This window comes from Zalophus californianus, chromosome 11 (assembly GCF_009762305.2).
Source record: "Zalophus californianus isolate mZalCal1 chromosome 11, mZalCal1.pri.v2, whole genome shotgun sequence".
Classification (NCBI taxonomy): Eukaryota; Metazoa; Chordata; class Mammalia; order Carnivora; family Otariidae; genus Zalophus; species Zalophus californianus.
In genome coordinates, this window is record NC_045605.1 from 106,508,377 (window position 1) to 106,523,993 (window position 15,617).

Consider the following 15,617-nt stretch of genomic DNA (forward strand, 5'->3'; position numbering starts at 1 on the left):
TTCTGGAGGGCACTGCGGTCCAGGACTCGGCGCCTAGGGCAGCCACACGAGCAGGGGGAGGGGCAGAGGGCGAGGAGAGTCTTAAGCAGACCCCCTGCTGAGTGTGGAGCCTGACACGGGGCTCGATCCCAGGACTCTGGGATCATGACCTGAGCCCAAATCAAGAGTCGGCCGCTTAACCGGCCGAGCCACCCAGGCGCCCTGACAACTCACTTTTAAACAGTGCTGAGGCTGCCTGCTAGTCTTCCATGTCCCAAATCCTATAGGCTTTCCTCACAGATCTTAGTTTTCCTACCTCTTTCAATTGTCCCTTTTCTGAAATCATCCCAGTTCTGACCTATCTCGTTAAATGTTAAAACCAAAATTATACGATCTCTGAAGACCTGACCAAAGCAACAAGGAGGGGACACACTAGCCCTCTGTTCTGGGTGCCGTATTCCCATTAGAGCAGCGCAGCCAGACAGCCATATTACTTCCTTCCTCCTAGAGCTTTTCTTTTCTTTTTTTTTTTTTTAAAGATCTTATTTATTTATTTATTTGACAGAGAGCGACACGGCGAGAGAGGGAACGCAAGCAGGGGGAGTGGCAGAGGGAGAAGCAGGCTCCCCGCTGAGCAGGGAGCCCGATGCGGGGCTCGATCCCAGGACCCTGGGACCATGACCTGAGCCGAAGACAGAAGTTTAACGACTGAGCCCCCAGGCGCCCCCAGAGCTTTTCTTTTAAAGCCACAAGGAACCCCTTCCTTTCGTGCACTGCTGTCCTATATCATGCTTTGCCTGTTTGCAGGAGACTTTGTTGGCTCATTCAAGCAGTATTTACTGACCTTTCTGTTTGTGGGTCGGGCCCTGTTCCAGGACCCTGCAGCTCGTAGAGAACAAGACAGAAAGGATCCCTCCTCTCCAAGCCCTTTCTTTCTGGTAGAGGGAGATAAAGAAGAGACAAGTAAACCAATAAACATGGGTCATCTTAGATGGCAATCAGTGCCAAGACGAGAATAAAATAACGATGCCCTCGAGACAGGCCGGGAGGGGGCAGTTAGGTAGAAGGCCTTTGGGCTGAGTCGCGAATGGTAAGGAAGCACCTCTGGTTCCCAAGGAAGGGTTCTCTGTTGCTTTTTGTTTCTCCTGATGCTTTAACTCATGGTGGCTTTTTTCTTTGTGTGTCTCTTAATTTCCGGCTGTGGGAATAATTTTTTAAGATATTTTATTAGTTTATTTTTTATTTTTCATCTCTGGAACACCTGAAGATCTGATTTAGGCATCAAAAGATGTGTGATTACTCCTACCAGGCACGAGAGGGCGCTACTGCCGTGATAAATTAAATTTCTCCCGGAGAGATGTTCCAGACCTGAAGCGCCGTGAGTTAGGCACGTGGTTCCTGGTTCACAGAGGAGACTCTTATTCTTAACTTCCGTCCACCACGAGGGAGTGGTAGGGTTTCTTTGTAAATACCCTTTTTGGTGGGTGGGTGGACGTTTGCCGGTTTACGCTTTCACTAAAGGTGTATGCCTTTCCAGGATCTTGGTTTTTGAGTCTTGGGTTCATCTCCCGTGTGTGTGGTGGACTCAAAGTCTAGTCTTCAGCTCTGTGAAGTTCTTTAACCTCCCAGGTCTCAGCATTAGTGTGAGCCCTAGGGGCAGCTCCAATTCCAACACCCCAATTTGCACTTACTTCCTTGGGTTTTTGTTGGTTTTTTTTTTTTCATCTGAGGAAATTTTTTTTAATTTAATTTAATTTTATGATGTTATGTTATGTCACCATACAGTACATCATTAGTTTTTGATGCGGTGATCCACGATTCATTGTTGGCGTGTAACACCCAGTGCTCCACGCAGTACGTACCCTCCTTAATCCCCATCGCCGGGCTAACCCGTCCCTCCACCCCCCTCCCCTCTAGAACCCTCAGTTGGTTTCTCGGAGTCCATCGTCTCTCATGGTTGGTCTCCCCCTCCGATCCCCCCCCTTCATTTTTCCCTTCCTTCTCCTAGCGTCCTCCATACTGTTCCTTAGGTTCCCAGCAACAATGTCCGCAATAGCCAAACTGGAAGGAGCCGAGATGTACTTCCTTGTTTTGAAGGGGCGCTTGGGAAGTTCCCTTACTTCTTGAAAAGTTAGCAATGGTTTTAAGATCGCATTTGTAATAACAGATCTGGAATGTCGCTGCCTTGTAGTAGCAGGGCTCTAGGTAAAGCCTAGAGCACCAGCCTGCCAGAGGGGATGTCCGGAAGACCGGTTTTCCTTCTTTCATTTACTCATTCGTTCATTTGTTCAAAGCTCTTCATTGAGCAACTCTGTGTACCCTGCTAGTGTTTTGATGATAAACAAAAACAGACAAGGTCTCTGCCTCACGGAGTTCATAGCTTAGAGGAAAGACAATTACCATAAAGGAATCACACACAGAAAAGCCTGTGATTCCAGATGAAGTGGGGATTACGTGAGAGCACAAGCTAGTGGTTCTCAAACTGCGGCCCACACCGGCAGCATCAGTAGGAACCTAGGAAAGCACAGATTCTTGGAGTTTCCTCAAACCTACTGCTTCAGAAACCCCAGCATGGGACCCAGTAATCTGTATTTGAACAAGCCTCCCAGGTGATTCTAAACCACTGGCATAAGCCAAAGGAACTTGACCTAGACAGAGGGGCTAAGGAGAGCTTCCCTAAGGAAGTGGTGATGACAGCAGAAGGATGAGTGGGAGGTGCACAGGCAGTGAGAACTGTACATGCAAATGGCCTGTGGTGAGAGGGAACATGGTTGTTTAAGGAACCAAGAGAAGAGGAATGTCCGAGGGCCATGAAGGTTGTAGAAGGAGCTTGCCCTGATTCCTCAGAGTAATGGAAAGCCATCAAGGGGGACAAGGAGAGTAGGAAAAAGTTGAGTTATTTGTCCAGAATCAGGACAGGACCAGGGCTGTGGCTTTAGGACTGAGAAAGAGGGAGTGAGTCTTAGAAAACTTTGGGAGCAGGGTTAGCAGGACCTGGGGACTCCTTTGATGTGGGAGGAGGGGAGCTTCTCTGAGACCTCTGGCCTGAGGACATTCCTGGGTCATAGAGCACTGACTTCAGCAGAAGCAGGCTGCGGGGGAACGCGAGGCACTTTTGGGAGGCTCAAGAGACAGCCAGCAGTGGTCAGGCTGGAAACACCAATGAAGTCACATTCGCAAAGTACATCCCCCTGGCTCAGCTGTTTAGTGAGTCTGGAAGAAGTGATTTAAGCCAGAATCGTCCCACGGTGTGTCATTTCTCCCTATCCCGGCTCGCATGGAGTCCATATCAGTTAGCTTCCTGTAATTTCTCCTACTGTGATCACTGCTATAAAAATAAGTGTCACGTTTGACAGCACGAAAACCAGCGCGATGTTTTTCACGTTTGGCCAAGTCACAGGCTCCCTATGTGCAAGGCTCAGACACCAGCCCCATTGTCAGCCTCAAAGCAGGTGCATTTGCTGTTTGGTTCTTAGGGATTCCTTCGATCTCAGTGAGCTCTCAAAAAGAATGATGACCTCTAACAACATGTTAATTTCCTGAGGAATTTAACATGAGTATTATGAGACCCTTCTGATATAAAAACACGTGGCTTTTTTTTTTTTTAAGATTTTATTTATTTATTTGACAGAGAAAGACACAGCGAGAGAGGGAACACAAGCAGGGGGAGTGGGAGAGGGAGAAGCAGGCCTCCCACTGAGCAGGGAGCCCGATGCGGGGCTCGATCCCAGGACCCCGGGATCATGACCCGAGCCGAAGGTAGACGCTTAATGACTGAGCCACCCAGGCGCCCCAAAACACATGGTTTTTAAAAATATCCTTGGCTGGGGCGGCTACGTTTGAACTTTGGTGGGAGACTGTCTCAGGCCCCAGGTAGAGCAGAGCAGCTGAGTAACTGTGCTCTGGAGCTGGAGGCTCAGATGTGTCCAGAATGTGTGGCATTCTGGCTGTGTGACCTTGGACAAGGTAAACCCTGTCTCTGAGCTGAGGCTGTGATAATAGCTGTAACGTTATAAACTGTGATAATATGGTGATGGCTTTTGTTGTTGTTGTTGTTGTTTTAAGATTTTATTTTTTTAAGTAATCTCTGCACCCAATGTGGGGCTCGAACTTACAACCTTGAGATCATCTCTCCCCGGAAGAGACCCGGGGGCCCCTCCTCCTGGCAGATGGAGACTGCGCAGTGCACAGGCCCCCGGTACCGGGGCGGGGGGCTGCCCGGCCGCTCCACCGAAGGAGCCGGCCAGGTGCCCCTGTTGTGATGGTTTTTAGAGGAACCCCCCAGTAAATGGCAAGAATTCCGGGCATTCGGGTCACCATGAGGTAGCCCCAGGTTGATCTCAGACCAGATCGGGACATTAGTGGGTACAAACTCAGCTCAGCTTTATTGCCAATTAAGTAAACCTTCTTAGCCAGCTTGAAATTGCCACTTAGCAATTGGGGTGGGTAAAGAAAACAAGGACCATCGGTGAGGGTGGGCCGGGAGACACCCCCGGGGGGAGTGGCCCCCGGCTTCTAGAACCACTCCGAGAGACTCCGAGAGGGGCCGGGCAGGCAAAACCTCTCAGTGGAAAGATGGGAGGACAGGACCAAGGAAGCAGGTGTGGTGGCTGGAGTGGGGGAACAGATCAGAAGTCTGATCCCTGACCTCAAGGAGCTCCCTGTGTCACGGGGTTAGGTTGAGAAGTGAATCAACAACTGTGGCAAAGCACGGGGGGGGGGGGGGGGGGGGGGGGGCTGTGATCAAGGACGCATGTGGGGGATGTGGGAGGGAAGGGGGCGGGGTGGGGATTGGGGGGTGGTATGAAAACCCCGCAGCCAGTGGGGGACCAAGGGGACTCCCTTGCCTGCCAGGAACGACTCCAGGGGACAGTGCTCCGCCTGGGCCGAGGAGCAGGCTTAGCCAAGGGGTGATGGAGTCACCCTGGGGGTGCCGCCCTCTGCTGGGCAGGAGGGAATGAAGAACAGCCCAGCCTGTGCTCAGCCCAGCACGCAGGGCTGTGCTGCCCAAGCCCCCAGGGAGGAGAGCCCCCAGGAGGTGGGGGAGGTGGGGAGGCCTCCCACAGGCCGAGGGAGCCACTGAAGGATTCTGGACCAGCAGGAGACAGAAGGCTGCTCTCCAGTGGGGTCGTGCCGGGAGCAGTTTGGAAGGAGGCAAGGTGGGGGGCGGTGAGGACCGTTGCTGGAATCCAGGGGGTGGCTAGCACCCAGGAGCGCAGGCCCTGAGAGCGCTGAGGGGTGAAGTCACGGGTGGAGGCCAGAATGTCACCAGCACCAGGGGCCGTGAGTGTGTTTCACAGACTTGGGGAGCACAGGTGCCAAGACTGAGTGCTGCTGGGAGGCTGAAGCCAGCCCTGTGTTCCCGAGGCCAGGACCCCGGGCCTCCGGCCCCCCACATCTGCGTGCCCATAAGGAAGGGCCGGGCCTCTCGAATGGGAATGGCAAGCTGGTGCTTTCCCCTTGGCCTCCCATCTGGGCGGTCGGGCGGGGGTCTGGCGGGGGAGCTGCGGGCACCACCTGGCCACGCTCATCTCCACCAGCGCAGGAGGTACTCGTAGCTGAGGAAGGTGATAGCGCTGACAGGAAAGGCGCGGGCGCTGTTGATCATAAGCCCCCGGAAGAAGACCCCCAGTCCTTCCTGCCGGACACTGCTTGCCATGCAGTCCAGCAGCCCCCGGTACACCCTGTGCTTCAGCCCGGCCATCTGCATCCAGGACTTGATCACGTCCAAGGGGGTGGCCACGGCCCAGGAGACGATGCCTGCGAAGCCCCCTGCCACCAGCACTGTGGCTAAGCCCGGGGCACAGGAAGCCCAGGCGGGTGTCAGACCGAGGAGCAGAGAGCCCCCACCCCATCCCTAGGGTCCCTCCCCCAACCTCCAGGGCAAGGGCTAGCTCCCCTCCCCCACTGCTCTCTGTCCCCCCACCCGCTCACGCACCCCCAACTTACTGGGGTTCTGGCCGTCCGGCGTGGACTGGCGGCAGAGCCACTCACAGGTGACAAAACAGATGCCCAGCGTGGGGGTGTCCCTCAGCGTCAGGGCCCAGGCTCCCCGGAAGAGACCCCGGGGCCCCTCCTCCTGGCAGATGGAGACTGCGCAGTGCACAGGCCCCCCGGTACCGGGGCGGGGGGCTGCCCGGCCGCGCCCTCGGCTCCGTCTGGTTTTGTAGCCGAACTTTGATGAGGTCAAAAGGGGCCAAGCAGTAGACCTGTAGGGAAGGAAGCACGGAGAGCCTGGGTGGGGCTCCGGGCGAAAACGGCGGCCCACCCTAACAAGAGGAAGGTGGCGGGCAGAGAGGGCCGCATCTGCCCGCGGGGCCTCGCCACTCCCGCTGCCCGCAGGGCTGAGCACAGGCCAGACCGCTGCCCTTAGCCTCGGCCCCTGACGGCCGGCCTGGCCCGTGCAAGGAGCTCAGAAACAATCCCGCATTGTTTCTCCAAGAGTGGCGGTAGGTTCTAGCCCCCAGAAGCCAGGGGTGAGCAGGCACCTGCAGTGACGTCTGAAGAAAGGATTCAGTCTCTGCCCGTGAGACAGGTCTGACCCCTCCCCACAGTGAAGGAGGTCACCTCAGTCCTGTTGGGGACTCAACTTCAGAGTCTCGCTCCCCCCACTTCCTGCGACACACCTCTCAGAGGCCCCTGAGGGGGTCAAGCGCTGGGCCAGCCTTTCCTGCCTCCGGCAAACCCCCAACTACTAGGATCCCAACAGAAGGTGGGCGATGGTGGGATCTGTGTCCCAGGACTCTTATCACCCGGCTGAGGTAGAAGGGACAAACAATTGGGGTAGTATTAGAACTGAGGGTGGTTCTGGGTGGGGGCGGAGGGAAGCTGGGGCCAGGGGCTAATGTGAGGGTCACGAGGCACTAAGGTCAAGGTCAGCTGTTAAAGTTCAGATGGGAATTGAGGTCAGGCTGAGGTTAGCGTGTTGCGAGGGGTTTCTGTGGATTTTGTTTCTTTTGCGGAAAGTACACGAGCCTAGTCCCTCAGCCCTGGAAGCTGGCTCTGGCGATGATGTTCCCAGGGCGGCGGGCCAACTTTGCTTGCTTCCTCCCCTGCTGGAAGGATGGTGCGCTGGGCTTCCTCCCTATAAGGCAGGATCCTGATGTCATCCTTCAGAGCCTGTGGGCAGTGCCAAGCTCAGGGCTTCTCCAGGGGACGTGACCCTGAGCCCAGGGCTCCCGACGGTGAGGAAATGGCTGAGCCAAAGATAGGGTGGCTAGCAGGGGCAGGTTAGGGCCCCTCGGCTCCCCATCCTGCCCGTGGGCGCTGTGGGGATGGCACACACTGCCAGTGTTTGACAGCGTCAGCCTTTCTGAGCCAAAAGCAACTTCTGTGCACCTCACAGGTGGTCATTCCCTGCCGTGGGCTGGCCAGAGTCACATCCTGCCTCTTCCTCCGCATCTCCACACTAAAACACAACTTCCGCTCCCAGACCTGTTAAGCCGAGTCCATGGGCTTGATGGCAAACCGGGTTTCTGTTGGTCGTTGAGCCCAGTCCCCACTTCTGCTATCTGTTCGGCTTTGCAATGAGCTGGAGGGGAGGGTGACTTAGGAGCTGGGCCTGGCTGGGCCGGCCACTAGCATGGAGTCTCAGTTTGCCTCCTCGTTTTGGTGGGGTGCAGGTCTCAGGGCTTGGGAAATATGCGAGCGTGTGCCCTGTACAAGAAGGGGCAGAAGAAAAGCCAGGACCTTTTGGGGGCCTCATGAATCATTAATTCACTGGAGTGAGCCACCTGATTCTGTCTTTTGTCCTTGCTCTCTGCCCCAGAAAGTGTGTTAGGGGCATCAGGGCAGGTGCCAAATAGAGGGTGACCTCAGGCACCTGGCTGGGGTGTGGGGTGAAGCCAGACACGGGCCCCTCTGCCTCTATGCTCATGCCCCTCAATCAGCTGGGGCTCCCCCTGGTGCCTAGAGGCCCCTCTTTCCTCCACCCCACCAATCAAAAGCCAGATACTTAAGTGCTGAGAACAAAGACCAAAACTAAATGATGGGAGCTATTTAATGATTAATACCCTGGGTCTCTCCCAGCGAGATCTGTGGACTGGGGCCTGGTGAGGCTGCAGGCAAAGGAGCTGAGCAGGGTGTGGGCTGGAGAGATGCCAGGACCACTCCGGGACTGGAGGGGCTGGGCTCGGGGCTCTGGCAGGGCTATCGGTTTTCCAGGGCAGTAGGTTCCCCCCCGCCGACCCGGGACAGCACTGAGGCTGGCAGACCCCTCCAGAGGTCTGTGTGTGTGTGCTTGATAGCACCTGTGTACGCATGCCCCTGCACCTCCCCCTCACCTGCACGAACCCTCCAGTGCAGCCAGCTATGAAGACATGCGTGTAGCTGGGTGGCTGGGCCCGCCGCTCCTGGTGGGAGGTCGCTATGAGTGCCAGCAGCGTGTTGCTGTAGACCCCGAACAGGCAGGACGGAGTTGACCACAGCTATGCTCTCAATGGGGAAGCTCATTCCCTTGAAAAAGCCCAGAAGCTGTAGAAAGACATGGCGACCCTAGGGCAAAGGGGGCCTCCTCTTTGCCCTTCCCATCTCTGGCAGGGTCTCCTCTGGCTGGAAACCACTCCTGAGCCCTGCCAAAGGGAGGCTGAGGCAGGCTGAGGCTGGGGACAGCCTCAGGTCCCTCCTTGGGGCACTGAGCTACCACCCAGCCCCCAGGAGGCCCCGACTTTGGTCTCCTCTCTTCCAGGGGCAGAGAGCCCTGCCGGGGAGAAGAAAGCTGCTACTGACCACCCAGATGCCTCCCATGCCAAAGCCCCAAAGAAGCAAGACACCCACCGACTCATGGCGGTAAGTCTTAACCATACAATCGATGATGCCCAGGTATGTGGTCTGGGTCTGTAGCCGCACCTTGGTGAGGAGGACAGAGCAGGCAGCCCAGTAGGGACGGGCAGGGATGGCTCCAGCCCCGTTCCTCCCTCTGCCCAGCAGGATGCCAGCAGGGCAGGATTGATAGGAAAGATGCCCATCAGCCAGGCCCTGCTCTCAAGGCATCCTGACGTCTGGTTCAGGTGACATCCTTCATTCCTTGGGTGCCTCCCCTCGACTCACCTTTACGGTGTCAAAAGGGTGTCCCGGGACCAAGCCCAGAGCTCCTGTGTAATAAGAAGGTGCTATGAGGGGGCGCCTGGGTGGCTCAGTTGGTTAAGCGACTGCCTTCGGCTCAGGGCATGATCCTGGAGTCCCGGGATCAAGTCCCGTGTCGGGCTCCCTGCTCAGCGGGGAGTCTGCTTCTCCCTCTGACCCTCCCCCCTCTCGTGCTCTCTCGCTACCATTCTTTCTCTCTGTCTCAATAAATAAATAAAAATCTTTTTTTAAAAAAAAGAAGAAGAAGAAGAAGATGCTATGAGTGAGGCCCCTTGCGCCTGGCTGAGGAGAGAGGGATTCGGGCAGGAGGAAATGAGGCCAGGCCTTCCCGCCAGCCTCCAAAGAAACTCGAGCCAGCCCCTCTGCATCCTCCTCCACACGGAGCGCTGGGCTAGGGAGGTGTAGGACAAGGGGACCGTGGAGACGGCCTTGGCCGTGCCCAGAGGACACCCAGGCAGAAGGGAGGAGCCAGCCCCAGACGCGGTGTCCCCACAGAGTCCAGCACTGACCATCCTGCTTGCTTACCCAACTGTGGGACCGTGGGACAGGTTCTCCAGCGCTCCTGCCTGCCAGCCCGACTCCTTCCTTCCTTCCTTCCTTCCTTCCTTCCTTCCTTCCTTCCTTCCTTCCTTCCTTCCTTCCTTCCTTCCTTCCTTCCTTCCTTCCTTTCTTCCTTCCTTCCACGCACGACTGCTGTTGAGTATCGGGCCTTGATCCAGACCAGGCCCTGCCCTCCCAGCGCTTTACCCCCTCAGCCAGCGGTACGGAGCTGGGGGCCCTATGGGCAGTCTTGCTGGCACCCGGGGAGGGGAGCCCAGCCCCCAGGCCACCTCCCCACGTTCTGATCTTGCCCTCCATAGCAGTGCTGGCCCTGGAGGCTTGGGCGAGGTCACAGCCCCAGGAGGGGGTTGTCCCTCTCTTTCTTCTGAGAGAACTGTCAGCCAGAAGCTGGGCTGGGTCCACAACACAGCAGGCCTCAGCGCCAGGACATGCAGCCCATCGCCGGGTAGGGCAGAGGCCCAGAGGGGAATGCAGGACAGCTGCTGGGGTCAACAGTGAAATTGCTTTCTGAGCCCCACAGGGTGGGCCTAGAGAGTGGGGTTCATGGCAAAGGTGTGCAGGTGTGTCTGGGAGAGGGCTCACCTTGGCCCTGCAGGTGCGGACAGCGTGGCTTAGGGACCTGCACCTTCCGCCCCGCGCCCCTGAGGCAACTGCCAGGAGGCATGGGGATAGCTGGTCTGGCACTCCAGAGCCACCAGGGCTTTGGTCTCAGCTCCTTCTATGTCCCCAGGCAGTGACCGACCGCTAGGGGGGATATGACAGAAGGAAGAAAAACGTCTCACCGGAGATCCAGCCGGCCACAAACTCCTCCACGGGCATTGTCTGGCAGGGGCGGGAACCGGTGGCTCCGGAGAGGAGACGCTGGGGAGCGTCTGTCGGTCCCTGATCTCCCTCCCCCTCGCCCACCCGATAACCTTCCACTAATGTTTAACATGGCCTGGAGAATGAGCAGTGGCCCGGTGCCCAGACCTCGGCACCAGAAGAGGGGAGGGAGCCACCTTGGGTGGCCCTGACCCTGGAGGAAGTGTGTACGGAATGTGAAATCTTCGGGGCAGGGACGATGGCCCGGGTGGCCCCGCCCCCTGCCGGCCAACAATGGCCTTGCAGCCCTGCAGCGGGACCAGGCAGGGCAGCCAGGCCCCAGCCAGCAAGGCCATAACTAACCCTGCCTGCCCTGCCTGGCTGGCCCAAACTCCCTCCGTCCCCACAGCGCCACCCACTAGGCTGCCGCCCGCCTGCGACAAGCAGCCAGGCCGGCAAGAGATAGAGCATGGTCACCAGGGGGCAGGCCCTGCGCAGTCCCCGCACCCCAGGAACCCCCAGAGCCGGCAGGGTGGGAACCCAGAGAGGAGTGACTCCCGGTCCTGAAGCCCTGCCTTCTCCCAGGGTGGTGTGCAGCTCCCGCAGCTCCCTTGTGTGAGTCACAAACAGCCTCCCTCGCTCGGCCGGCCGTCTCTTCTCTGGGCCTCCCTGCCAGGGGACAAGCTGGGGATTTGCGTGTATAAAGGGTGGGGGTGTCTCAGCTCTGGGGTTATGAAAGCCCATTTCTCTTTGGACAATCACCCAAGCTGACAAAGCAGGGAGACCTGCATCCCTCTCTCTTCCTCTCTGCTTCCTTCGACCAACCTTCTCTGTGGCCAATACACAAAGCGTGTTAGAGCGTGAGTTATGATTCCACTCACCCGTCGGCTCCTTACGAGCGGAGTCTGGTTAAATGTGCTCACTCTTCCCTGTTGTTTTGAAAGTGATATTTTACATCATTTATAAATTCGTTGCATCTTTTTACAAATCAGATGACGGCTCACGCCCCCATGTTTCTCACACCTGCCTGCTACTTTTATTTTTCCTGCTCCTGTTCTCTCTCTCTCTGCCTGAGAGGGGGCAGTGGACACTAGCAGAGGCAGGAGGGGCTTTGGTGTCGTCCAGACTGGGGTTCCAGTCTCAGCTCTGCCCCCACCAGCCCAGTGATCTGTGGCAAAGCACATGCTTCTGAGGTTCTTTTCTCCCATGTCCTTTGGGAGGCTCTGGAGGTCATCCAAGGGGGCTTCTGGGGCGGGGGGTGGGGGGGTTCATGTTCAGGATCATCTCCATTACACTTCAGTGATTCCTAGGCAGTCCCATGGACTTGGAGACAGGATGCGGATGGACGGGGATGCACACGGGGTGGGGGTGGGGGGGGCAGAGCATCAGGACAGACCCGAGGATGAGGGCACAGGCAGGCCAAGTGCTGAGGCTGCTGCAAATGATGAGCATCCGACATTAACAGAGTGTACGGGGGGAGGGGGGCTGCTGATGTAACCTGCTGTCTACATCCACGGCCACAGGATATTCTGTCAGGTTCTATTCTTAGGTATGCTGAGAAGTGGGGCCGGGGCGGGGTCCTCTTTCCGGGGCACAGAGATCCAGGGCGCAGGTGCCACCACCCATAGAAATCTGCGTGAAGGCTCCAAATGTGGGTGCCAACCTTTGGAGTTCCCCTTGCCCCCTCCCTCTGTCTCACACCTCACCACCTTCCCGTAAGGAAATTGTGTTAGTATTGCCTTCGAAGCGTGTCCCAAATCCCACCCTTCCTCGCCTTCTCCACTGCTACCGCCCTGGCCCAAAGCCACTGTGGCCTCCACCTGGATTCCTGCCGGCCTCCCTGCCTCCGCCCCTGCCCCCGTCCAGTCTGTTCCCCAGGAGCCAAAGTGATGCAGTTGAAATTTAAGTCAGACCTTGTCTGTGCTCTGCTCCACACCCTGCAAGGGTCCCATCCTGCTCAGGGTGAAAACCGAAGTCCTTCCTAGGCTCTAGGAGCCCTCAAGGTGCAGCCCCCCAGTCCTTTGACCTCATCTCTGGGCACACCCTGGTCACTCTGTCCCACCCACCCTGGCCTCCTTCTCTTCTTCAAATGGGCTCCTGCCTCCAGGCCTTGTTGGCCTGGTCTAGCCTGGATTCAAACTTGTCACCTGCTGGGCATTCCTGGTGCCCCTTCCCTGGCTCTTCCTCTTCTTTGTTCCCTGGCACTTGTGACCTTCTGATGTACCAGTAATTAACTTGTTGTCTGTGCTGGGATCTCTGGCTGTTTGTTCACTGATGTTATCCCGAACGCTCAGCACAGCACATAGCAGAGAATAGGCTCTCAATACATATTTGGTGCAAGGATGATTGAGTGGACAAGCGAGGGAGCAACATTAGGGGGCAGCCCTGCAGCCAGCGCTGGGTCTCCACTTCTCTCTCCCCATCTCCAAACGGCCCCAAAGAATGTGAAGTCCCAACAATATCCCTGCCTGCCTCTCCTGATCTCGTGGCAACTCTCTGTTCCCCGTCAGATACCCAAGGACCAATCCCACTCACCCTTCCGCTTTCCCACTGTGGCCAAAGTAGAACCCACTCACCGCTACTTTCTCACGGGCAGACGGGTTTTAGGAAGCAGGGCTCATCTCTGACTTCCTCCTCCTAGAGCCGCCCTGGGCTCCTTGGGCTGCCCCAGCGAACCTTCCTGAGCATGGCTTCTCACCGAGGGCTGGGCTGCAGTCTTCATTCTGCTGCTCACTCTCTCCCAAGGGATAGTGGGCAATCCCTTCTGTGGGCCTTGGGTCCTTTCCTGCTTACAAAAGCAGGAAATCAGCCCGGCTGATGGCTGAGTCTCAGGCCTCTTGGCTCTAAAGGCCTGATGCCTGCTGCCCTCACATCAGAATGAGTGCCACTCTCTTCTCTCGCCCCACCCCACCACCCCAGTTAAGGCAGACCCACAACCCCTCCCTGGAGCCTTGTCAAAGGGCAGCGCCAGTCCAGGCTGGGCTCTCCTGCAAGTCCCACCAGGCCCATCTTCTGCCTGGCAGGGCAGAGCTCTGACCTTGCCCCCCTCTAGCTCACAACCTCCAAAACCTCCTTGCCACCTGCCAAACCCACCACACGCATACCCCCTGCCCCCATGCCACCCCATCTTCCCAGCCTCGCCTGCTGTGCTCTGACTGCCCAGGGCTTCCCCAGGGTCCTCACCACAGTTCCCCCTACCGGAACACCTTCAGGAATCTCTTCCAGTGCCCCCCCCCCACTGGACCGGGGTTCCAGGCTCCTTACTACCACTGTACATACTGCCAGACGTCGGCTTTGTGGTTTGACCTTTCCGATCCTGTTTTCTCTACTGCACACCTCCTGGTGTGGTGTAAGAATTAAAGCACTTAGGAAAGAGTCTGGCACATTGTATATACACCATGAACGGCAGCTACTATTACTGTTATTTCCACTCACAGGGACCCCGAGGATGACATGAGGAAACACAGGGAAGGGCCTGGCACACAGTAGGGCTCAGGAATTGAGGACCCTTTTCTTCCTGCTTGTAGTTTTTCATGGCTCTGAAGGCAATTCTGTCATCTTATGTAGTTTTAAGCATGCATTTCTCTGGGCAACTGGGTGGTGCAGTCGGTTAAGCATCCGACTCTTGGTTTGGGCTCAGGTCATGATCTCAGGGTCCTGGAAGCGAGCCCTGCATCAGGCTCCACGCTCAGCGTGAAGTCTGCTTGAGATTCTCTCTCTCCCTCCCCTTTTGCTCCTCCTACTCATGTTGTCTCTCCCTCTCAAATAAATAAAATCTTTAAAAGAAATTACTTAAAAAATAAAATAACCATGCGTTTCTCCTGGCCCTCCCTCTTCCCCCTCTCTACCTCCACTCCCTGATTAAATCATAACTTAGCTTCCTGAGGGCAGGGCAGTGTCTCACCTGGGTCTCTGTCCCCTGCCCTAGGCCAGACCCCACACCCGGGAAGCACTGAACTGTGTTCCCACTTTGATCCAGCTGGTTAAGGGAGGCCACCAAGCCATTGTGTCCTGGTCTGAGGGTCTCAGAGCTTAGAACCTGGAAAGAGATGCTTGTTTGTTTGTTTGTTTGTTTGTTTGTTTGTTTGTTTTGAGACAGAGAGAGCACAAGCAGGGACAGTGGCAGGCTGAGGGAGAGGGGGAGAAGCAGACCCCTGCTGAGCAGGGAGCCCAATGTGGGGCTCGATTCCAGGACTTGGGGATCATGACCTGAGCCGAAGGCAGACGCTTAACCAACAGAGCCACCCAAACACCCCTAGAGGAGTTGCTTGTTATTGCACACTCTTCTCTCCAGCTCACATCTGAAATTCTTTGAGTCCTTAGTTCATGCAAGGAAGACATGTTGTAATGGGCTCAAGTGTGGGGTAGCATGGATTCTGGAGGGCAGGTAAAGAGCTGTTTATAGGGCGCCTGGGTGGCTCAGTTGGTTAGGCAACTGCCTTCGGCTCAGGTCATGATCCTGGAGTCCCAGGGTCTAGTCCCGCATCGGGCTCCCTGCTCAGCGGGAAGTCTGCTTCTCCCTCTGACCCTACCCCCTCTCATGCTCTCTCTATCTCATCCTCCCTCTCAAATAAATAAATAAAACTTTGAAAAAAAAAGAGCTGTTTATATTGAGAATATTTGGACTGTGTTAGGAGATGGGGCTGCCTTCCCATGCCAGGGAATAAAGGCAGGGTGAGCCCATTCCTCCTCTTGCTCCCCACCCCCATCCCTGATCATCCAGCCCATTGTTGTAGCTAGAACAACTTCTGGTTCTTCTGGCTCAGGAAGGTGACCCATGGACCTGTTTTTCTCCCTGAGATCTACACCTCAGGCATACACATGCTGGTGTTGCCAGGACATGTTGGTGACGTGACCCTGGGATAGGTGGTTTCACACCTGTTTCTTTCCAGCCTGGGAATGGCTCAAGGTCTCCAGACTGTGTGTCTAAGATAGAGAGGGTTCATGTGACTGCCCCTTGAAAAATCAAGTATGCCTGGCTTGGGTTTCTAGCATATAATTTGAGAGTCGCTGGAGGTCACTGAGTTCAACCTCTTCATTTTACAGATAGGAAACTGGGGCCCCGAGGAGAAGGGGCTTGTCCGGGCTGAGTCCGGCCAAGGACCCAGTCTTCTGACCACGGCGAAGAGTCTGTCACCCCTCATGGCCCAGGCGCGCCTGCAGTATAGGCTGCTGCCTGAGTCACCTTTACC

At 56.4% G+C, this 15,617-nt stretch overlaps 1 protein-coding gene across 1 annotated transcript; it reads right to left on the bottom strand.

Moving 5' to 3' along the window:
- Positions 1 to 5,413: 5,413 nt before the first annotated feature.
- Positions 5,414 to 10,526, bottom strand: SLC25A45 (solute carrier family 25 member 45). Its single transcript, XM_027580644.2, is given in 8 exon segments — positions 5,414 to 5,769; positions 5,929 to 6,091; positions 6,093 to 6,188; positions 8,262 to 8,384; positions 8,386 to 8,451; positions 8,755 to 8,826; positions 9,028 to 9,071; positions 10,407 to 10,526. Coding segments are annotated over 8 exon segments (864 nt in total). The 5' UTR covers positions 10,444 to 10,526; the 3' UTR covers positions 5,414 to 5,506.
- Between the last annotated feature and the right edge of the window lie 5,091 nt (positions 10,527 to 15,617).